General features: G+C 39.8%; 1 protein-coding gene across 3 annotated transcripts in view; it reads left to right on the forward strand.

Annotated features, from left to right (window-relative positions):
- The first annotated feature begins 850 nt into the window (after nt 1–850).
- The window catches only part of ptk2aa (protein tyrosine kinase 2aa), a 55,040-nt gene continuing 30,488 nt past the window's right edge, over nt 851–25,402 (forward strand). For 2 of the 3 annotated variants that reach the window (XM_059349283.1, XM_059349285.1), the window contains exons 1-6: nt 13,886–14,130; nt 15,284–15,453; nt 17,138–17,225; nt 17,639–17,718; nt 18,599–18,661; nt 20,983–21,037. In XM_059349283.1, coding sequence (XP_059205266.1) covers nt 13,930–14,130; nt 15,284–15,453; nt 17,138–17,225; nt 17,639–17,718; nt 18,599–18,661; nt 20,983–21,037 — 657 coding nt within the window. In that variant the 5' untranslated portion in view covers nt 13,886–13,929. Of the gene's footprint in view, nt 979–7,379; nt 7,407–13,885; nt 14,131–15,283; nt 15,454–17,137; nt 17,226–17,638; nt 17,719–18,598; nt 18,662–20,982; nt 21,038–25,402 lie in introns of those variants that run through there. The other variant, XM_059349281.1, reaches the window with a different exon arrangement.

A 25,402-nucleotide genomic window follows, 5' to 3' on the forward strand; every position in this document is an offset into this window, starting at 1 on the left:
GGTGAGACTCAAAATGTAGGGTGGGTTTTCTCCCTCTATATCTCTGCATGTGATTTGATGAAAGTAAAATTGGATTAAATTTGTACCCCTCATCCAACAAAGTCAGTGGAACAATTGAATTTTATTTCTCATGTTTTTTGTTCTGAAGATTGATGATTTCTGTAGGGCAACGTTGAGTCAGGGATATTGCATTATGACTAATTGAGTAGCTCCTCGGGGGTGAATTTCTGACGGAGGGGCAGAATAGCCAAAGGCAATACAGCTCACACTCTTATCTCTCTTATGTTACTCTTGGCTCTGTCTTTTTCACTTTTAATATTTTCTCTTCACTTTCTCATCTTTTTTCCTCATGTTGTTGCTGTTTTTTTATGCCTCTTCCCCTCCGTTTCTCACTTCTCTTCAAGACGTTGTTGCATCATTTCTTTCCATCTCTTGTCTTTCCCTCTTCTCTTGATTTCCCTCCGAGTCCTGTACATCTGGCTCCCTCTCTCCCCCTCCGCCCCTCTCCAGGGAGACAAAGACACCCCTCCTCCTTCCTCCTTTTCTATCATTCGCCTCCCTCCCCCCTTTCACAGTCATAGGCTGCATGCTGCCCCTCGCTCTCTCCCTCCTTCCGTCTTCCCTCCCCGACTCTACTCCCACTCGGGCTGCTGTCAGTGTACTAGCAGTAGTTGTAGTAGTAGTAGAGGGAGGAGGAGGAGGAGGCTGGCTTGTAAGCTTAAGCCGACATTAGCCATCATTACTGAGTTAGCTGGCTAGCACATCACCACGCCTGCCCAAAGACCACGGGAGCTTGGGATTTTGGCTTTTCCCAATTTAGCTGTCTGTCAGGGGGGATTATTCTCTTCTCTTCTCTTCTCTTCTCTTCTCTTCTCTTCTCTTCTCTTCTCTTCTCTTCTCTTCTCTTCTCTTCTCTTCTCTTCTCTTCTCTTCTCTTCTCTTCTCTTTGGGACTTCTAAATGGAAGGACTATACCATGGTAAGGTTTTAAACAAACATACAGTATAGTATTGTTGATGTGTGGGTAGGTGGTTGCATGTGTGTGCATGTGTATTTATGATTTTGTAAAAATGTATTCAGTGTGTGTTTTTAAAATTTATGAATGAGCATAAACTGTGTTTAAGCAATACATTTGTATGCACTTGTATCTGATCATACTGTATCATTAAGCAGGGTTAAGTTCTGTTCTAGTTATTTTTTTCTTTCTTATAACTGTGACATGTGGGTGTCTAAATTGAAAAGTATTGATAAGTGCAGTTTGTGGTGGTTGTAATGTCAGAGAAAAGATAGAGGAAGAGGTGTATAAAGTATTACTGAAAGGGATTGTTAATAACATGTAGTTTTGCAGGAGTTATGCATGTGATGATGTTAATGATGAGGAGGAGGAGGAGGAGGAGGAGGAGGAGGAGGAGGAGGAGGAGGAGGAGGAGGAAGAGGAAGAAGAGGGTGCCAATAGTCACACTTGCATGCACATAAACACTGTCCCAGTTAACTAGAATGGAAAATGATCAGTCAGTTAGTCAATTTACAGTTATGATAGCTGTGGGACTTCACAGTTACGATTTCTTATGCAAAAATAACAAACATTAATTTGGTTTCAGTTTCTCAAATGTGATAATTGTGTCGCTTTTCATATCATTGTAAATTAAGCATCTTTGTATTGTGGACTGAAAAAAATATTTGAAGGTATTAACTTAGGCTCTCGGAAATTGTGACAGGCATTTTGTCTTATTAATTTATGACATTTATAGAGCAAATGATTAATGCGTAATAAACAGCAGATTAATCAATGATGACATTTAGCTACTTGCAGCTCTATCTGAAACCATTCCATCATTTATCAGAATATTTGAAGCCCTATTTTATTCTGTCTTGTTTACCATCTGCCACCCTTATGATGAAGGATTGTATGTGAAAAAAGGAGATGTAAGGGTTTGGCTGACTGTATGTAGGAGGCTTCAAGTTGAAGTGTGCACGTGCAGTGAAGGGGGTTAGCGCTGTGTGTGTGTGTGTGTGTGTGTGTGTTTATGTGCGTGTGTGTGTGTGTGTGTGTGTGTGTTTATGTGCGTGTGTGTGTGTGGGAGGTAAGCAGTATGTGCGAGCTGATATGTGTGTCAAATTAGTGGGTTGTGTTTGAACACAAGTGTGCATCCTTGTGCAGAGTGTTGCCCACGTGGCTCCATGTGTAGGTGTTGGTGTGTATTTCAGTGTGTTCTGTGTACATTTGTGTATCTGTGTAAGTTCTTAACGTAGGCATGGAGTAACAATTCCCCCTGCAGTGTTTTGTTTCTAGGTTAAATCATCTATTTTTCAGTATGTTTTAATATGTCGAACTTAGTTTATAATTGATGGGAATTTGCTAAGGAATAATGCAGTTTGCTAAACAAGTTGCAGCACCTTCACCTGCTGTTAGCTTCAAGCATTTCCATAGCAGAAACTTCTTCAGATGATTGATTCTATGTTTGGCAGCTAAACAGGTCAGAGAGATAAAAGTGCACTTATAAAAAGTAAGCTTAAGTCAAATGGTTTTATTTATATATCCTTAAATCACAAATTTAAATTTAGCGCTTTTAAATCTATGTAGTATACAGCCTCTATTCCAAGACCCTCAATTAGGATACGTAAAACTCCACAAAAATATATAAAATAGAAGAAAAAGAAAAAGCAGTTAATTATACATATATGAGCATGGTACTACTCCAATCTTACAGAGCATAGAGCTGAGTCGGTAAGGGTTTCCTTTCATTGGCCAATCAGAATTGGGTATTCACTTTTTAGCCTTTGTACACCAGTTCCCTAGTGTTTGCTCTCATACAAAATGAAAGAAGAATTCAATATTTAATGATACGTTTGATTTTCTTCTTATTCAGAAGACGTGTTTTCAGCGCATGTTGTAAATACATGCTGAAACCAACAACAGGGACTGCAATGTAATTGGTCATTAATGTCAGATGTGTTTTGATTTATCTAAAAAACAGAAACTGGTACCATTTGGAAAAAAATAAATTTAGAGCTTACGCTATCTCACCGGTTCACTCGTCCTAAATCTGTTGAGATGAATTATACACAGTGTATCTGTTCTGAGTGTGATACATTAACATGTGTGCCGCTCCAGTAAGCCAGTTAGCTTTATCACTGCACCTGAACTATACACACTTGAGTGAATGTGTGTGTCACAGTGTGTGCGCTTTTGCAGATAAATGTGTATGAGCAGTCATGCGTTCACGTGACCTTATTATGTTGCACGCGTGTTGGATTTATCTGGAGTATGCATCATCTGTGTGTGTGTGTGTGTGTGTGTGTGTGTGTGTGTGTGTGCACGCAATTTATTTTATCTAGTGTTCACGTGACAGGCTTTGAATAATTGCTTGATGTTTATCTGAATATGAATAATGAGAAAACGCACATGCTTCTGTTTAAAGTCATAACCTGTGCAGCTCACCTTGGCAGATTTGTTCATGTTTTTCACTCTAAATTGAGTCATGAAACCATGCACTTGTCCTCCATAATATTATTGTGTAACGTTACTTAGCACATTATGTGTCGCTTTCAAAGTCAAAACTGTGCTCAAAACCTGTCCTTGCAAAATATATTTTGAAGGACAAAAAAATCCTGTATGTGTGTATTTCCATGAATTTTTATGTTGCTGTGACTGGCAGGTGTGATTGGTGCCTGAGGGTTATGTTGTTGCATCGTAAGACTGCACGCTCCAGTAACGCCCCATTGTCCAGAGGGTCACACACACACACACACACACACATACACACACACAGAGGCGTGTGCCAGCTCAGCTTTAACCATTAGACACAGAGCAACGAGGCAGAACAGCTGACTGCTCTCATCAGGTTAATTCAGTAGAGTCTTGCTGGAGAAGTGTTTCATTATTTGTGGGAAAAGGAACATCTGGCTCTATTCCTCCTCAGCCAGTTTGATCCGTCACTGTTGCGTTGAGCTGCACACGGTTTTGCAAAATTTCTCTGACTTTTACTTCCATCAGCTGCTGTTTGTAGTTACAGCTGCTTCAGCCTTTCCTTTTTCCATACACATATAAATCCAGAGCAACACAGGCTGAACTTGTCAAAAGTCTAGACAAGCAAGAGCAAGTATTTTTGGACATTGTAATGGAAGCTTTCACTATAAAAATCATGAAAACCAGGTTGTAATGTTGAAACACTATTTTGTTCTGATAACAGTCATTTCATTTTGATGATGGGAATTTGTCTTTCAACAGAGCACACCTTTTCTTTCTGTTTTCATATATTAATGTCAAATGTATGACAAACATAACTTTGCTTTTAAATCTCCCAGTTTAAGAGGGTTTTGTCTTTAATTTGTGACTGTTTCCATCACTAACTACAGCAAAGACAAAAATGCATGACTCCTTGACCTCCCTTAGACTGTGAATTTAATTTAATTACTGATCTGAGACCTGTAGTTTAGACATCATTGCGCAACATTCTCTCTCACAATTGTTCTGTCTAATTACCGTTGTCAAAAAAAACTGTGATTAACGTGCAATTATACACAGCTTGCAGACACAGGGCCTTTCAACAGTGTGTCTGTGTGTAAATACAGTAGGCTGTATGTGAAGGTGTGTGTGATGGTAGTTGACAGTTTGTTTTCTGACACTGTTTTTTGGACTTTAGTGTGTTAATAACAGTCGAGTGATACTTAACTGACGTAACAAAAACTATTAAAAAAATGCAAATTACAAATCTGTTTGTGTTTTGGCACAAGACTATTTTTGTGCTGCCTGAACTCTTCTATGTATTTTATTTTACTCCTTCACAATAGCTTGTGTAGGTTACAATCCCAAAGTGGGGAAACAGTTGAAAATAGTTGCTGTGCGGGCGTTCTTCTCTAAAACTCCTTCAAAAAGAAAAAAATACGGATTTAAAAGCAGCATTTTGACAATAAGGGTAAATAATTTGTGGGATAGACAGCAGTATAACTGCACTGATCTGAGAAATGAAATCTTCTCTCCTGTGCATCACGTTCTTGAGGACAGCTTGAGGAGCAGGTGTTTTGGGCTGCCTGCCAGTCTACAGGGCAACTGTGTGTGTGTGTAAGAATAACCCATCGTACTCTTTGATATATGTGCAGTGGAGGCTGTTAAACAGACTGGTATGTAATTAGCACCATGCTAGTCCCCCGTGGGATATTCTATGGAGAGAAAACACAGTGTTGCCAATGGTATAAATACATTCAAACTTGTATAAAAAAGCAACTTTGAACTAAAAATGCACAGCTATAAAAATGTTTAAGATGTTTATCATTTGTATAAAGATGACAATATTTTCCCCAGCTTTTCAGGTGCAGTCTAATCGTGTTTCTCAGACATGAGAAGACCACAGTCTCCTATGGTTTTTAGTCTAGACTGTAGCAAACGCCAGTTTGGCTGCAGATTCCAGGCTACATAGCACTTAACTTACATTGAAAGCACAAGAGAGACAGTGAAAGACAATTAGTCAGTGGGAGCATCTATGGGCCAGATGGTGTGTGTAGGGCTAGATACTGTAGATGTCATTATGGACACTTTAGGACTCAAGCAGCTTCACATCTGCTTAAATGGTCTAGCCGTTTATTATAATGGATGCTTCGGCTTAGTCATCAAAAGAGTGATTCAAGATAACATGTTGCAAAATTGTTGTGCTTAATAATAAAAATAAGTCTTGCAATATTAGTTTGGCAGCTGCACTTGACCTCACTGTAGACCAAATCAGACCTTTTCTGCTTTTGTTGTGATTTTGCTCTGTGGACACTCAGCCAAAGATGTTATCTGGGATTGTCAATAGTTGTCTTACTGTAATGATGTTGTATTTGAATCCCACCACCATCACTATACCCACACACACACACACACACACACACACACACACACACACACCAGCTATAAGGTCCTGGTTTCATATTACAAAGGGTTTGTCAATAATACACCGGCATGAGTCACCTTTCTGGTATTTCCTCTTGGTTTGTGGATTTTCTTACCATTACATCATCATTGTTGACAACCCCTGCTGTCATTTCACCTCCTGTGTGTGTGTCTGTGTGTCTGTGTGTATGCTGTGTGTATGTTTGTGAGTACATCAGGGTGTCTAAAGGCACTTAGGCACTTATCCTCCTGACCTCCTGCTGCAGACAGCCGTATCACTGCTCTAACTGGGTGTGATAGGTCCTGGTGTCAAGTTTTCAGGAAGCTTCTCCTGAGCTTCCTGCGGGACTTTGGGAGCTGTAGTATCGATGTGGTGTAGTGTACCTACTAGCCCCTCAGCCCTTTCAACCATACATACTTTCAACTGACATTGATGAGCACTCTGTGCAGTGTTTAGCATCTTAATATTCCAAGTTTGTGTTAAATCAAGCTTTCTCTTCACATGCCCCATGTTGTATGCATAGTTATTCATAAAAAAGTGGCATTGAGTAAATCCTTTTACAGTGCAATACAATTATGCATAGTTTTTGACTACAGAGTCACCTAAGAAATTATGTTTTGTCATTTGGCCATCGGTTAACAGTCTGTAGATCTCCTAATGACTACAGACTGAATTATGGCAGAGCTTAAAATAAATATAAGGAATATTAAAGTCAACACCCCACTTCGCTGTGAAGAAGGGTGTTTATGTTAAGTTCATTACTTTAGGTTGATGCACGGAAGCTGATGCACTCACCTCTCAAATCTAACAAATGCATTGTCTGTTTGTGAGTGTCAAGATAGCTGAAAAAGAAATGAGCCCATAGACATCATTCGGGCTGGACCCAAATATTCAGCTATTTGGGTATCCGTTCTTTGGGTTGCCATTTGGTTTTCAATTTTGGGATGCACGCACATTGGCCTAGTCAAGGAAGCATTTTCCAGCCTTAAAACCACACATTCTTATTGTTGTGTTCAAAAACTTTGAAGCATGTAAACTCTGCATTCTTTAAGAGTGCAACCACATGTTATTTTGTTGTTTATTCACAAAATGAATGCAAGTAGGAAGACCTAACTGAAGTCCATTCGCTGTCCTCAACTCACAGCTGCTGAGCCTGAATCTGTGAACATTGTGAACATCAGCTAATTAGGTTAACCAATAAAGCTTCAGCAAATCACGGGTGGGGGTAAATCATGGAAGAATGGGATATTGATTGTTTTTTTTTAATCAATCATCCAATCATCCATCAATATCCTGTTTAAAAGTCAATCAAATATTGATCAAAGTTGTAAAATGCAACATATATTGTGCTGCAGGCACATTTAGTAACTGATCTGAGAACAGCTGCTGTGGGATTTCACGTAATAAACATCAGTGACAGTTTTGTTCTTACCTGATGATCTCTTTATTCAGTGGCTCATACTGAAACAAGGCAACTAACTCTGTTATTTCTGTGTTTTTCTTGCAGATATTTCCAGGATTGCCTACTACACAGGTGAGTCGCTGACCCTTGTGTTTTTGCACACCAGCTACAGCACTGATGGTCACTCAGCTGCTTCATTCTCTCATACACGTGCACACTGGCAAGTGTGGCCAGGTCACCACAAGGGGTCCCTAACAGGCATAGAGGAGGAATATTAGTCCTTATCCTTCCACTGACCTGAGGAATATTTTTGACAAATTGAACTTTACACATTACCCATTTACTAGCCTTTGCTAGCCTTCTGGGGCTTTCAACAGTGCCTTAATCACAAAAATTGATGTAGGCTCATTTGTCTTTGCTGTCATCATGTGCTGTCATCAAGTCGCTCACTTAAAAATTTGGTCACAACTAAGGCTACATCCACACGACTATGTTTTAAAACTTGCTGCTGGACACAGGTTTATAAAAATAAAACATTTCTTGATTATGGACTTCATCTATCCACAGTACTTGTATAATATATTTAGGTAAATTAAATCAAATATGACTCTTCATGTTAAAATTTTAATCACTTTTTAAATAATCAGTAAATCTGGACATGCAGGCTCTTTGTAGTCCAATAAATAGTGGGTCACTTGAGTAGGATTTTCTGTATTTTAGAAAACGGGTGTAGTGGCTGCATCATGGAAAAAGTCTATGAATTGCGTATGTGTGATGATGATAGGTGGATGTGTTGTTCTGTTGTTTGACACCCTCTAGTGAGACATAAACTGCTGAGATTTTCTAAGGAGCCGAAGCTGCTAATAATCTGTGTTGGTACTAATGAGAGACACAAATTGTACATAACTGTGAGTCATATTTTTGGGTGTGTAAGATGATTAAACCAGAGAGAAAACAGACAGAGTGGGACTATCTATGTGTGTGTGGGTGTGTTTGTTTTATTAGTGCAGACAGGGGTGAGGGAGAGTGTGAACATCGTTCTAGTTGGAGTGTGTGACTAATCGGAATCTTCACACTTTATAAACCAGAAACAAAATATGCTATTTGAAGACAGCTGAAAGTCCCAAGTTTAACTCCAAATAACCTGAGGGTAGTTTTCCCCTTTTGTATTACCTAAATAAACTATGCAGGGAAGCATATGTATGTGTCATGGCATCGTGCCATGAAAGAAGGCCTGGCTCGATGGTTATATCAGATGATTTAAGTTGCCAGTGTTCTGCAATTCCTATTCAGTGCCAGCTGCAAGGAAGCAAGAAAATAACAATGGAAAAATCGGATTTGTCAATACAGAACAGGATGTAATTATTCCAGTGTTTATGGCGGTGTTTTTTGTTAACTAAACTCAAAGACCGTTTTCTTTAAGTTTTCTTCCTTCCTGCCTGAGGTGAAAACTTTGATAAGTGTGAGGTCTTCGTCACTGCACAGGCTTCAGATGATTCTCATTGAACCTCTGATTCATCTGTTTATTTATTTGGTTAGCGAGGTCAGAGGGGTTGCATGTCATCAGTTCAAGTTAAACTTGGAAATATAAGATGTTGTTAAACTGATATACCAAACGATGACTGACACTTGACTGAGACACAGGAAAAAATGGAAATTGTTCCTTCTTCAACATAAGCAACTAATAACACAAGAATGTGTCACCCTGCTAACATTTCTTTAAAATTGTTTAGTTAATTTAATATCAAACAATTACAACAGCATAGCACACAATAAATAAACAATGAAAACATAAATACACAGGAAGAAAGCAACACGAAACAACAACAAATGTACTGTTTTGAATGAATTAGTGTGTGTTTTAAGAACAATTGTAATTGCGAGTCATTGGGAGCTGTACAGTTGCTTTGTGACTCTTCCTGTTAAGAAAATCCCCACAAAACTTTTATTGTTACATGTAGTTGTGACAGGGCCAGCAGCCAAAGACTAACTTACATGGTTCCTATGGGTGCTGGAAATCCTTGAAAACACTTAAATGTTCATTTTTTAAATTCTAATTTTATTTTTTTATTATACACTCTGTATTCTGAATGTAATGCATTCTCTTTTTATTTTTGTGTTTTACAGAGTGTCCCAGCTTCTCCAGAATCAGGCTTGTGTATACTGCACATAAATATTTAATTTACCAAGGGGATTTGACTTTGTAATAGGTGTAGGAACCTTAAATGTAGGAAAACAGTGAGAAAAAATATGTTTGTAATTCAAAAAGCCTTTGAATTTCAACTTCAAGGCTTGGATGTGAACACATTGATTGTTAACTGATTAAACATATGCACCGACAGATCAAAGTAGCTTTTACACTTCTGAGGTTTACCTGCGCCTTTGAATTGATATTTTTATATTAAAGGTGGTGGGTGTTTTCAACCATCATCAACCTTAAAATCTTAAACGGAGTGAGTGAGTGAGTGAGTGTGAGTGAGTGAGTGAGTGAGTGAGTGAGTGAGTGAGTGAGAGAGAGAGAGAGAGAGAGAGAGAGAGAGAGAGAGAGAGAGAGAGAGAGAGAGAGAGAGAGAGAGAGAGAGAGAGAGAGAGAGAGAGAGAGAGAGAGAGAGAGAGAGAGAGAGAGAGAGAGAGAGAGAGAGAGAGAGAGAGAGAGAGAGAGAGAGAGAGAGAGAGAGAGAGAGAGAGAGAGAGAGAGAGAGAGAGAGAGAGAGAGAGAGAGAGAGAGAGAGAGAGAGAGAGTGAGTGAGTGAGTGAGTGAGTGAGTGAGTGAGTGAGTGAGTGAGTGAGTGAGTGAGTGAGTGAGTGAGTGAGTGAGTGAGTGAGTGAGTGAGTGAGTGAGTGAGTGAGTGAGTGAGTGAGTGAGTGAGTGAGTGAGTGAGTGAGTGAGTGAGTGAGTGAGTGAGAGAGAGAGAGAGAGAGGGGGAGAGAGAGAGAGAGAGAGAGAGAGAAGGGGGAGAGAGAGACTTTGGCACAGTCCCAAAGAGCGCTTCCCATTCATGGCAACATCCGGCCCTCTGACAAAGGCTTTCAGCACACACACACACACACACACACACACTACTTAAACCCCCTGCTCCCTCCAGATTTTCATAACAATGGCCAATGCCTGAGATGTACCATTTAGGAAACCCACACATGCACACACACACACACACACACACACACACACACACTCACACACACTCCCGGGCACACACAAGGTACCATTAAGATTTCTTTTGTGACGTTGCTGTGTGCATTCTGTACGTGTGTGTGTTCAGTGCCTCGTTGAGGTCTGTTCAGTTCTTCAGCTGAGACCGTATAAATGTTTGTGTGATTAATGGAGGCTGGCATCTGGTCAGCAGTAACACTCACCGCGATAGGTACCACTCGCTCGCAGGATATTGTAGGCATGTTGCCCTGGAGATGCAGCACGAGTGCAAACTAGAGCGAGCATGACCCTCAAAGTGAAGCTCAGTGACTTTGAATGTGCAGTCTGAAGTGGGATTGATTGAGACCTTGTGGTTTGGAAGTGGATTGGTTGGCATGTCGCTAACGGCTGCTAGTTTACATGCTGGGCACTGCCAGGGCAACACTTATGTTGCCAAAAAAGCTCCTTTCTTTTGTTCTATTCTCTTTAGGGTTTTGGAGAACATTTTTCATATGATTTATTTATGTTTCCTCCATGATGCTTTGTTATGAAGAAGCATCTGTGTTGGCAGAGTTGGCAGCCAGAAAGAGTTTACAGGATGGTGGATGATTGAGTTAAAAATGCCAATTATGAAACAATGGACAGTATGGAGATGTTCAGCTTTAAATGGGCTTCAGGAAGAGGGTATAAATAGTGAAGTGGGTGTAGATCTAAAGTGGTTTGATTACTGTTTCTGTCCTGGTTTTTGGTCTTTATCTTCAGTGAGTGAAATAGATGTCTCTTGTAGTATCTTAGAGTAGTTAAAGAGATTTTTCTATTCCTTTGCAATGCATTTGTGTTGGCAATATTGGTAAAACACGAGGGCTCTTCTGAGGTCAGCTTCATAAACAGAGGTGGGAGGGTTTTTTTCATTGAACACAAGAGACTGGTGAGATTAGCATATTAATAGTTTCTAGCTCCTCCTGCTTCTCCAGCAGCCCTCTCTCTCTCTCTCTCTATCTCTATCTCTCTCATTCCCCACTCAACTTTCTTTCAGTTGTGTTGCTCTGTCCTCTTTTTCCTCTCATTCATCCTGAAACAATCGCTGCACTTCTCTCTCTCTCTCTCGCTCTCTTTTTGTCCCACTTTGTCTGTCTACTTTGTTTTTCTGGCTCACTCTTTTCTCTCACTTTCTTTTTCCAAGGGAAGAAGATGACTTTCTGTTTGTTTATGACTGAGCTCAGTATTTGTCTCTCCTTCTCTGTGACCACTAACTAACTGAATGTTCACTGGATCAACACCGTACTGTATGTCAGATTCAGCTGTGAACTTTCACTGAAGGAGAAGTCTTCTCACCATCACAGGGACTCCACTGAGTGAAATATCTGGAGCCCTCTCCTGAGCGATGGTCGCTTGACTCTTCCAGGGCAACTGTGTAACTATGGAGTGCAGGCATGGGGCAGAAATTGGGCAAAAAACAAACAGTGTGTTTTCATCAGCGAGGGGCCACTGAGGAGTAGAAGTGCACTGAAAAAGAAGAGGAGCGGATGAAACTTGCTTTACATCTCTGGGGATCTTGCTTGACTTGTGCAACTGCGGATAACAGGAAAGGATAAAGAAGACAGATTTTTTTTTTTCACATTTTCCCAGTCGACCAGTTTTTGTAGCATCTTCATGCTCCGTACAAATTTTCAACAGACCAGAAAATTGGCTTTTTTTGAGGATTACCCCTCTGGAACTAACTGTTGGCTTACGAAGCTGTTGACAAAAGTTGGAGACAAAGATTTCTGCCTTGGAGACGGAGCGTGTGTGTGTTTGTCTTAGTGTTTGGGTTATGTGAGCGTGTTCGTCCTTTGCTGTTGTGTCAGGACCTTGGTGTGTGTATTTATTTATGTAGCTTCTGTATACGAGACATTCGGTGTGTGATGCGTGGGTGTGAGACCGCTAGCTGTCTGTCTGTCCTCGGTGCAGACAGACACAGGGAGGGACAGACATGTGTTTCGATGGCGATGAGCGGCTGTAGTCCTTTCCCCATGTGTTGGGACAGAGGTACGAATTAAATATTTTATTTTTACACACATAGAAATACACACTAAAACACAAGTAGCACAAAGCCCCTCCACAGTGTGACATCTGACTCCATGGGAACTGACTTGGTGTACTGCCAAATGCTACTGTTGCTCTGCATAAATTGTGTGTGTGTGTGTGTGTGTGTGTGTGTGTGTGTGTGTGTGTGTGTGTGTGTGTGAGAAACGTAGGTTAAAGTGTTGAAAGCCATAAGAAAGATCTGTGGATATGAAAGACTTTGCTGACATGGAAGTACACATTTATCTTACCATCATATGTCTCTCAACAACTTTACAGTCCTTCCTCTCAGTTATGTGTGTGTGTTTGTGTGTGCATGTCACTGTATCTGCTCTCTCCGTCTCTTTCTCTCAGGTGTAATTACCTGCTTGAACATATCAATTTTCCTTTAATGGAGGAGAGAGAAGGAGAATCACAGGGCAAAGGGGAAGCAGAATAAGAGAGAGTGAAAGAGATCTCACTATTTTTTTTCCCACATCGTGTCATGATTACAATGGCACACACACACAGATTTAGAGTAGGTGCTTCTTGCCGGGCATTCCCAGATGAAGTTACCCTGAAATTCCAGGAAGTGTGTCAATGTCACTGCTTCTTATTCAGGAAAAACGTCAACCTGAGGTGCATTGTCTTCTCTGTGTCATAGACACAGGTGGTAACATACTGAGCCTTGACCCTGATTGTACCGCTCTGTATTTATTTCTCTCTCTGGTATTTCATTGTTCAGTGTCTTTCATCTTAATACCAAAGAACTGTCTTGCCAAAAAACGTCATATCCAAAGATACTGGAAAAGCTTTATTCTAAGGAAAACAAGACCAGGATTCAAGTCCACAACTTTACAGCAGTCTATTATTATTTTATACGAACAAGCTAAAGCTGAAATGTTTAGTTGATTTAATCAATTTGAGAATTTGAGCAGAGAAATAGCTGGCAACAGTTTTTTGTAATTAATAATTAGTTTTTCTGAACTTTTCAACACCCACTGCCCCAGAGATTTAAGATATTCTACTCTACTGACTTTCTTTTTGGAAATCATAACCATGAGCAAAAAGACACAAGTGGAGCTTAGGCAATGAGCTGATCAGTCAGACCTGTTATATATGTATATTTAAATCATTATAAAACAGATATCTTTAGACAGTTGGCAAAACAAGACGTCAGAAATAATGCATATTTTTATTTTGTGACGTGTTAAAGACAGAATAGTTTTTTTTTTTTTTTTTCAATCATTGTAAACAGAATGTCTCTTCGTTTGCACTGTTTGTTGCACAAAACAAGCAATTTCACTTCAGGCATCAGGTTATACAGTATATTGGCCAAATGATTAATCAAGATAAAAAAAATGTCTTGTTCTGATTCTGGTCTTTATTCTTCGTCATGTCACCAATGTCTAACAAGCTCTCTCCTCTTGTCCAGAATATGACAGACACCTAGCAGCAGCAGTGTCAGCAGGGAAAACCATGGCGACGGCCTACCTGGACCCCAACCTGAACCATGCCCTCCTGGGAGGCGCCAAGTCACGACTGAGTGCGGGGGGGTCAGATAGAACCATGGCCGGTTCCGTGGACAGGGTTCTCAAAGTCTTCCATCACTTTGAGACCAACACTGAAAACAGCTGCTGGTCCTCCAATATCAGATACGGAGATGCAACCGATGTCAGGGTAAGAAGAGACTTTGATGTCCTAACATGAATGTTTTTATGGTGACAAAACACATAAAAAAGGCTGGTGTTATTTAACATTTTTTAATGACAATAAAATCCAATTTTAAAAAAAAAACTACAGTCAAATGAGTTAGCTTTGATGACAATCTCTGCATTCAATAGTGGTTCTTGAAAACATTACCCAACAGACCAACCAGAAAGCCTTATTGTACTAAAACTGAACATTATAACTTTCACAGTGGTAAGATTTAAGTGTCCCTATATGTAGCGGTTTACCCCCAGCAGTAGTTTTAAAGAAGAATTTTTGCTGTTCGTCCTCAGCTCGAGGTCTTAGCTGTCTTCTCTGATAAAAGACACTCGGCACAGTGAGAATATTATGCGAGCAAATTCATATAACCTCAGGGCACGCTTTCTCTGTCTCTGCGTGTATACTAGGTTATGTTTACTTGTAAGAATGCTCTTAGATCCACTCCCATGTCACAGAAACTACTTATGACTGCTCAAAATTTAGTGGCGATAGAGGAGCTCTCCTCTCCTCTCCTCTCCTCTCCTCTCCTCTCCTCTCCTCTCCTCTCCTCTCCTCTCCTCTCCTCTCCTCTCCTCTCCTCTCCTCTCCTCTCCTTTCCTCTCCTCTCCTCTCCTCTCCTCACTTTCTCCTTCAGTATCTAGGTCAGACCCCCCTAGCATTGGCAAAACACATGGTTCTGTGAGCATTATCATGCATGTGTGTATGATGTCTGTCAACTTGTTTGGGTGGGAACGTCACTTTAAATCGCTTGAAGTCACCTACTCACACACACACACACACACACACACACACACACACACACACACATGCACTCATTGACCTGATGCAAAATGCCAGACATAAAAATGAGCGCAGTTGACATATTGAAGTATGGCAGACTAACTTCCTTCTAGACTGGCTAACTGTTTTTGTCAACTGGGAAACTTTGTTTTATGTAGCATTTACAACAATGATATACATTTGAGGAAAATGATTTGTAATTTAGCCCAATTTACCTTCATGTTGAGTCTCACAAAGTAACATTTTTATTTCCTTTTTAAACTTAAAGTTAAAGTTATCTAACTGTGCAGGGAAAGTGGTCCAATAAAGTATATTACATAATATTTTGCAATTTTGTTTCCAGGGAATCATCCAGAAGATTTTGGACATCCATAAAGTGCGCTGGACGTCTTGTTTTGGCCTTCGTCTCAGCAACAGCCAATCCAGAGATCAGGTGCATTGGCTCCACCCTGATATGGGCGTGTCTCACGTCAGAGAGAAATATGACCAGGCACGGCCAAATGAGGAGTGGAGGTGAGAGAAGAAGAGTGTGTGTGTTGCTGAACAGCATATTTTCATTGTGCTAATGTAGCGTACCAGAGATGATCAAACATAGTAAGCTTGTACACTGCTTCAGGCTGAGAATGGAGCATGTGTCCGACAAAGAGCTGTGCAGCGATTTGATTTGCTAACGGGCAGAGTAGTTGTAAAGGTGCTGTCAAATCAGATTTTCTCCTATGAAATTTACTTGCGTGCTCAGTGGAAATGGTGTGGGAAGGATTGTGAGCGTGAACTTGGGGCAATAGCGTGGGTGGCAGGCTAATAACAGCAGTCCAAAAAGTCTTCTTGTTAGGCCAAGCAGTGTCCCTGCATTTCTGCTGATTGTAATATTTTGCCATGTAGTTGAAAATGATGATAAAAAGAATATTATTTTCTGAACACGAGATCAGTCTCAGTTTCTGTCAAACTTGCCGAACATTAGAGAGCCTCGCAATGTTGACTGTCAGAAACTTTGAATAGGTGGGTCAAATTCATCAATTCTCCCCTTGTTCCTCATACAAAAGAATGGGGAGTGGAATCTGGTGTGACCCTATTTTAATTAAGAAAGCCAAGCAGAGTAGTGGCTTGCTTTATTTATCAAGATGCCAAAGACTAAATGTTGTCCAGCTTGATTCCGTGGCAGGTGCATGGAGGTCCTTAAAGAAAAGCTGAGGTTTTACTTCAGAATTTCAACAATTAGATCCACACACCAAGTAGATCTCATTTGAAAGATGTTCTGCTTATTATAGAAAGTATTACCTTACTAATATTTGATGTTGACTGTTTCCAGCAGGTGTAGTTTATCACATGTGCATTACACAGCATTAAAGTTCTTCTAACAGAAGTCACTTGTGCAGATCAGTGTGTTTCCATTCTGCTGGACATTCTTTAATCCAGCACCCATCCCATTGTCTCTTATAGTTTTGGTTTAATTTTATAACCAGTTTCTAGACATTAATCGTGACTTATTTGGCCATGTAAATTGAGTCAGTCACAGTCTCGCTGTAGCAGTCTGCCCCATTGTACACCAAAGAAGTGATTTACTGCAAACAACGTGATGAAAAAGTGTCACCCGTCTGTTGTATGATGAGGGGAGGTCTTGTATGTGCGTGTGGTGCTGTGTGGTTGAGTTGGTTTGGCAGTTTGGATGTTAATGCACGGGTATATATATTATGTTTATTGTGGCGGTCTGGCTGCTAATGCTATTGTGAGGTGAAGACCTTTTGCTCTTTGGACATTAAAAGAGAGGGAACCAGATGCCTGCTTTGTCTGACTGAGTCAACAACTCTCTGCGTCTCTGTCTGCCTCTCCTCCGCTGATATTTCACTCCTAATTTGCATTTTTGCATATCAATTTTTTTCCTTGACTCCTTCTGTCTCCTTAGCTCCCTGCTCCTTCCCTGAACCTATGTCTTCGTATCCATGTTCAGATCTTTATGTTTGTACGATCTGTCTTTTCTTTTATCGATTTCCTCTCCTCTCCCTTTTTGCTCTTACTTATCTGATGTTTTTCCATCATTTAGAAGACGACTCATACATAAAACTATATCCCAACATTTATTTCTACTAAAAACAGGCTGCAAGTTGTTGTACAATATGAAGGCCAAGACTTGTTTTTGCCTCTAAAGTTTGAAATATGATAATGTTACACTCACTCCCTTTCTTCTTGTCTTCTGTAGGTATGAGTTAAGGATCCGCTATCTTCCAAAGGGCTTTGTGCAGCAGTTTACAGAAGACAAACCAACACTCAACTACTTCTACCACCAGGTACACACAAACAATCAGACGATCATGCACGCACAGAGGCACCCAGACACACGAACATATTTCATTTTCTGCCAGCAGCCAGCCAGCACTGAGACATATGGCACCGCTTGAAGGACTGTATGTGTTTGCTTTGGAGTAAACTAGGTCAACAGGACTGTGTGTGTGTGTGTGTGTGTGTGTGTGTGTGTGTGTGTGTGTGTGTGTGTGTGTGTGTGTGTGTGTGTGTGTGTGTGTGTGTGTGTGTGTGTGTGTGTGTGTGTGTGTGTGTGTGTGTGTGTGTGTGTGTGTGTGTGTGTGTGTGTGTGTGTGTGTGTGTGTGTGTGTGTGTGTGAGATGGAAGGCTTTTCATTTGTTGGTGGTAGAAATGAATGTTTTAATGAGCATATTTTTTCTGGTGTGTCTGTGTCCCCCAGGTGAAGAACGACTACATGATGGAGATGGGGGAACAGGTGGAACAAGATGTAGCTCTCAAACTGGGCTGTCTAGAAATCAGGTGGGAAATGTTTGCACTACTGAACGGCGAATCTCGTCTAGGACTTTTCGCGCCAAAGCTACAATATACTACAAACTAATAGAATTCACATGTTCAATTACTTTTTTTATTAACAACAAAAGCCAAGTTGAGAATAAAAGTTAGTCACTCTGAAACAATTACAATCTCCTTTAATCTATTTTGCCTGAACAAGCTGTTAAAGCCATATCCTTATTGAAAGTGTTGTCTCCACCAGATGAGTTGTTTTTATTCGAAATGGTTTACTTCTCAGTCATCATTCTTGCCAAACAATCATGCATAATCACACCGCTTTGGAGTAAAAAATACAGCATTGTGTGTAACCCCCAGATCAGATTAGTGGAGTCTGGAATATATACAAGGTCCTCATCTTAATGTAACCTCGAGCAGCCGGAGCCTCTTCATCAGCATGCATGCAGACAGTGAAGGTCTCTGAGACCATTGAGAATGTCAAACTGAATAACGATGACATTCAAATACCTTCATATTTAATTTGTTTCTCCAACAGTCAGTTTTTATTATTTAAAGGAAGACCAAATTCTTGAGCCATTTTCTCACATGCTGCCATTTCACACATGTAGTGCACAACAGAAAATTGTGTTCTCCCTTACAGGAAATCACATTGTTTATGAAAGGGCTACATGTAAACAAAACAACCAAGTAATTTGCCATTCCTTGAATTTGTCTGACGACTTTGGTTCCTTGTTTATTAATTTTTTAAGTTGGTGGAGTTGTACAGGAATCCATGTCCTGATAAACCTGAATAGTTTTTGGTACATATTAAGTCCCAAAGTCTTTTTAATGTGTGTTACTGCAGTGAATGTATCTGACCGTGCTCTCTCTCTGCTGGTTTCAATTCTAGGAGGTTCTTCAAAGAGATGAGAGGAAACGCCCTGGACAAGAAATCCAACTATGAACTATTAGAGTAAGTATTTCCTTCGTGAGCAACGTGCTGCAACAGCTCACAACCTCTCTGGTACATTACATCCTTTTTCTACCTGGAAATTAGGTTTTGTAAGCCAGCAGAAGTAACAGAAAATGCCTCAGTTTTTAGTACAGGGTTCCTAGAAATCTGCACAAATGGAAAACAATGGAAAGGGTTTCAGTAAGAGTTTGGTAATTGCATAAAAAGTCTGGAAACGTTAAGAAACGATCAATTGTATTGCAGTCCAAATGTGATTTGACATGTTTTTACATTGACTGATGCAGAGAAACTCTTCAATCTAGCTACAATGTTCATGTTCAACAGTCACCCAGTCACATATGTTTAATACTTATTCATTTCTGTAGATTTATTCGGGTTTGCTCGCACCGACTATGATAGCTGCCTGATTTGCTCCATGTGTTGATCCACGAGATGGATGTAGATGAATGTTGATGAACAAAATCTGGCCCTAACGAGGCTTGGCTCTAACGTGGTCCGGTTCTAATGAGCTGCCTCTTCCAATGAAGTCTTTCTTTCTGTCCGTCAACTTAATGAGCTCTCCAATTAACTAAGAAGAATGCCCTCTGTCTTTCCACCGATATCTCTTTGTATCTCTTCTCAGTCCTTCTCTGTCTGTCTCCTTTATGCTCTCATCTTCCATTTTTGCCTGCTTTTCTCGTATGTTTGTCCTCCCTTTTGTTTTTTCTCTATTTCTCCCTCGCTGCCTCTCTCTCTTGATTGGAAAAAGATGTTGTGTCATGCATATTTTAAACCAACAAGAGAGGGAGAAGGAAAGTGCTGCCGGGGCTTTGAATACACCAAACTGACAGTTTGCCATCCGGGCTCTAGCTGAGTGTCTCTGGTCCATATCCATTTTTTCACCCTTGCTTTTTTTCTTTATGTCCTTCCAAAAGTGAAAGAACATAATTAAACAGTTTATTTTATGGGCCCATAATTTCTGAATACTTCCCTGATAATTTTCAAGAAGTTTCCTGGAAAGAGCTTTAACTTTCAAAAGTTCACTCTGTAGGTTACATTCACGATTAATTGAAATTAATTAACAAGAAGTATACCAATCTATTTCCCCTATAATTTGTGCCAATGATATTCTTTCCAGGAAACCTCTCAGACATTGTTGGGAAATTATTAGGAAATTACAGTCCCATGTTTTCCATATGTTACTTTTCCAAGTTTATAATAAGATATCCTCAACAGATTTGCATTAGTGTGAACTGTTCCTCTTTAGCAGCCACTGAATATGTGCTCTAAGGAGATCAGCTGGCTGTAGTTGGCTGTAGTCCTTGTGGTCTGTGAGCTAATGCACTGGGTTTAATCAGTGGGCATTCATCAATGTTTGTTCTTTTTAGTCGGCTTGGTGTGTCATCTTTCATAGCCCTTTATTACCTCTGCCAAAGAGGTTATGTTTTCGGTTCAGTGTGATTGTTTGTCAGCAGGATTACGGAAAAACTGCTGGCCCGATTTTTGGAGTGGATACACAAATTATATTTCTCTTTTGTTAACATTGCAAGATAGGGCATGGCCTTGGCAGCATTCTGCATAAAGCATGTTTTACAAAGTATCCTTTCATAGACATGATGATAGATGACCCCAAGCCAGCGAAATAATAGTATTTGCACGTGTGTTTGCCATAGATGAGGATATTTTAAGCTGAGGCGAGCCTGGCAGTTTAGACAACCACAAGGCAGCAATTTGTCCGTGATTTACAACTTACTCGACACCATTTGAACTGCTCTTGAATTGAAATCCCAACCCTGTCGCGCACCACACACTGTAATAACACCATGATAATAATTGACTGATATTTGACCTGTGTTGGAGAAATAGGATGATGTAAGCTCTCAGCCTTTCCCCTACTCTCTCTTCACTCATTCTCGCCTCCTCCCCCTGTACTTGTCTACTCTCCAGAGGAGTTTGAGTCATTAGCCAGCTTCCTGTTTTAGCTCTGCACATCTTTCTTTGTCTCTGTGGTCTCCCTCTTTGTACTCCTCCCCGCCTCTCTCTCTCTCTCTATCTCTCTCTCTCTCTCCGCTCTCTCTGTTTTTCCTCAGCCCCGTCTCTTAGGAAAAGATGAGTAGTGCTCCGTATAGTCAGCACTTAGTCATAGCTTTCTGTTTCTGTTTTCTGGTCCTTGTTTTCACTTGCCTAACTGCATCTGTCTGTGGATGTAGTTGGTAATTTCTCTGCAGAGGAAAAAATAAGCTGCTTCCATCAGATAAAGACAGAAGTGCATGTCAATTACCATTCCTCAGTGTAATCACAGCATAATAATCATTCTCTTCCTCTTCTATCTCTCTTTACAGGAAAGACGTTGGTTTGAGGCGCTTTTTCCCAAAAGACCTGTTGGATTCAGTCAAGGTAAGAGTAATGACGTTTGAATGGAGATCAAAAGAAAGGTGGAGTTCACCCAATATAATGTCAAGTTGCTGAAACAAACATTCTATTCACTTTCACCTCTTGAAATATTTATGGAAGAAATAGTTAAATAGGAGGATTTATGATCAAACTTTGGGTGTCCTGGTTGAGTGAGTAAGCAGTGCTCTCCCCTTTTTCAGCTTGTGACCTATCTGCTCCACTGGAGTAGCTCAGTCACTAAAAGTTACCAAAGTGTGTGGTTTATAGGCAGCTCCCTAGTGTAAGTAATTGCTTCTTAAAGCCAGTTTTCTGAACGTGTTGCTTGATGTGTTGTCAGACCCGGGCTGGCTTGGCTGACAAAGTGTGAAGCAGTCCAAGACTCTACACGATTAAATTTAAATCTTGGCCAATACACCAGCACAGTTTAGATGAATGGACATGAGCAATAGAATGATAAGGAAAAAAATACATTACCTGCTCACAAGCTATATGTAGTGTGATTAATGTAGTTTTTAACAGTAAAGAATCTCTGTTCTGCAAGCATCACCGCTTAGAGGAATAGTTTGACATTTAAGGAATTACTCTTTTATGCCTTCTTGCCGAGAGTTAGATGAAAATAATCAATACCCAGTAATATAAGGCCACATCTGGCAGCTGGTTAGCTCAGCTTAGAGCAAAGACTGGAAACAGGGGAAACAGTCCAGGATTTGTTCTGAAATTTGAATTTGGTTCAAATTGGTTTTGGAATGAGCTCAGTCCTCTTTGTGTTTAACTTCACTATATTTGCAATTTTTTGGCACTCCATCTGGTATTTTTGTAGCTTTGTGCCCCAATAATGATGCACAGAAATACCCTAAACACCGCAAAATGACAGATGGCAGGGTCTCTGCAGGTACAGATGCCACCACACACTTCTAGTGGGTCATAGGTGATGATTGAAAGGGATTGTTTTTGTGCTAGTCTATACATTGGTTTGTAATGGTAATCATGCAACATGTACCTTTTTTATAAATAAGCTTTTCTGTGAGAATATACTTTTAATTTGCACTTTGGCAGATTTTGGATGTCTACGTTCGTATGTGATGACAGGGACACATTGAACAGTGTTTATGTCAGTGATAAATTTACGGCACGCGTTTATGGGGAGGGTCTTGGTGTGTGTGGGTGAAAGAAAGGCACCAGTGACCCGAAAAGGTCTTGATGTCAGCAGGCGGGCGGACAGATGCTCTGCAGAGGGAGAAAACTGTGTTTGTGTATGTGTGTTGTGTGTGTGTGACCCTAAGGTCATGTTTAAACCCACTTTCTCTTTTCAACAATGAGGAGGCGCCCCGTCTGTCCAGCCCTGCTGACTCCCCCGCTGACTCCCCCCTCATCACCTACTTTACCTCCTCTCCTCTTTGACTAATTTTCTACTCCTTTGGCAGACATGACAACACACACTCCCCTGTGTCTTGTTTTATAAGCCATGAAGATGCATTCAGTGACACACACACGTTCAGTCAAACATCCATTAATTGCCACACGTGACTCGACTGGATGGCTCCTCTGTTGCTGTAATTTAAGAATGGCATATATTGATTTTTATTTCACTATATATGGTCTGTTGGATTACAAAAGGTTTATGATACATGACGATTTAAGTTGTTTTTCAAGCAAAAATACAAAATATTTTCAGGTTCCAGCCCCCAGCTGTAATTATGTCATAATAAAAGGAATACATTTAGGTGTTGGACTATTGCTATGCCAAAAAAGTGTTGTATAAAGAACAGAGATGCTCCGATACCAATACTGAAGTGGGATATCGGCCAATACTGATTTTAAATAGCTTGGAGACGAGGCTGATTTATGCAATTTATTTTACATTGGAATTTTGATTTCTGTTTGTTTTGACCAATTTGTTCCTGAAGAGCATACACTTAGATTCTAATGCTAATGCTAATATAACATTTAATATCTTAATGATTAACAGTTCAAGAAGCATATTTATATTTATTTATTTGATGCCAGATTCCAAAATCCAAACGATTGATCAACAACTTGAGGAAATAATATAACTATCTGCAGCCCAATAACTTGCTTGTCGTTGAGTATTTTTCTATGCATCATTATATCATTTATTAGCAGTTAAAAACACTTATGTTAATGTTAAGCAAATGATCAGGCTCTGACACATCTGCTCATGTGCTATACATACAGACGTGTAAAGAGACAGAGAGCACAGCTGTCATTTACGTTTGTGTCGTTCGCTCTGGTGAAAGAGAATGGTAGTCATTTAATGGGATTATTCACCCTCAATGGACTCTACTGCCACACACACACACACACACACACTGCAGAGCAGATGGCTGTGGTAGTAAACAGTGACTGATGTTAGCTGTGGTGAAAGCTTTTATAAGGAGCAGAGTCTGTTCATTCATATTGACAGGCTGGGCAGCAGGTTTAGTAAAACTGACCTTTAGTGGCTTTGGAGATCAAATTGTGATCAACCAGCCCAGATTGAGCGGAGGCGTCCGTTTCATCATCATATTGATAACTTTTTTTTTATTGAGTATTTCAGTAGTGTATTCTACAGCAAGCCTAAAATGTGTTTGCATACTATAAAGACATAAGAGCACAATCAGAAATAAAACTTCTAAAAGTCTGCTAGAACAATCTCCTCTGATTTTAATTATTTACATGATGAATGTGTGTGTAAAAGCTTTCAAATGAAGCCAGAAAGTTCATACAGTCTATTTAGATTAAATCTTATTTAATGCATTGGTTAAGTAGTTTTTATAATGTATTATTTTATCACAGTGGATCTGGGTTGTGTGCAGTACTGGTCTCTTAGTTGACAACAGTGTACTGACTGAGCATCATTCGGATTAAAGACTCCATGATAAAAATATATGCATAATATTTCAGTCATGTGTTAAGATCAGTAAAAATGCTCTACTTTTTATAATATTAATGATATTTAATTTGATTTGTATATCACCTTCCATACATGAAATGCAGCACAAAGTGCTTTACAACAAAGAAATTACAGTGCTACAGTGCTTCACATTGAACTGACATGAAAATGAACATATTAAAAGCATTTAATTTATAAAATGAAAGTAACACAAATTCACAGACTGGTCTTGTCTAATCAAAATGAATTCCACAATAATTCACCCCAGAAAGACTGATTGGAAAGCACATTTTAAACTAATTCCACCCTGATGAAGAAACCTGTTTTCTTTTAAACCAGGCATCTTTTATTACAGGCATTAATGTGTCCTTTTTGAAACAGACTGATGAATTGAAAATGTGACAAATAAACTGTGTGACGAGGAGCCGATAGGCACTCCTCAGTACTTCCTCTCAGGAAGGGAGGATACTTCAAACTGACAATATCTGTGTGTGTGTGTGTGTGTGTGTGTGTGTGTGTGTGAGTGTGGAATTCGAGGAATTAAAACACTGATCCTATCAAGAACACACATCAGCGCACACACATTATTTTCTGTAATCATTTGTGTGTTATGACATCTGTTGAAAAGACATACACACACATAGCTGGACACACAGGAGCATTTTAAATGTGTGTGTTTATAGGTTCCTTGAGTCCTTCAGGCCTACTGAGTAGACAGCTGGCAGCAGGGCTCTGTAATACTTACAAAAGTGTAGATATTCATGCTTTTATTACAAATGAATAGCAAGAATATCAAAAGAAATAGGTAGCAGCTTAATAAAATGAATTATAGAAAATATTTAAGACATAATGACTATTATATGAATGACTCATCCCTTAAATGTTAAATGTTTAGTGTACACAAGGGGGTTATATACACTTCTACTACATCCTGTGGGCCTCATTAGAGTCACCTGACATCAGTCAATGGTGTCCAAGTCACATTTGAAGTCAATAAATCAATGGAATTGATTGTTTTCTGGTTGTAAATTTAGCTGTTAAACTGTTCATTTATTTTGTGATGAACTCAGTCTACTGTAAATCCACTCATGCTTTTTAAAGCCTGGTTTACAGTGAACTAAATCCCCACTAATCTTTATCTTAGTCTATATATTGAGAACTATTTATAGAGCAGAGATTGTCTGTACTCTTAGTGTGCTTGTGTAAATGTGTATTTTTGCACAAATACACTGTTTATGTGTGATTGGATAACACCGTCATCTATATACATTTTAAGGCCCATAATACTGATTATTTGTCCGTAGATATGCATTAAAGCTGCGGATAAGGGGTTAAAAGGGTCAATTTGTCAGGGGTCAGTTCCTGTTCATATAAGTTGTATTTTCTTTTTGGTACATATACATCAGATGAAGAGGATTATATATGACATTTTATGAGGGTTTGTGTGTGTGCTGTGCATCTTTATCTCCAGAGAA

Source organism: Centropristis striata, chromosome 14 (assembly GCF_030273125.1).
Source record: "Centropristis striata isolate RG_2023a ecotype Rhode Island chromosome 14, C.striata_1.0, whole genome shotgun sequence".
Lineage (NCBI taxonomy): Eukaryota > Metazoa > Chordata > Actinopteri > Perciformes > Serranidae > Centropristis > Centropristis striata.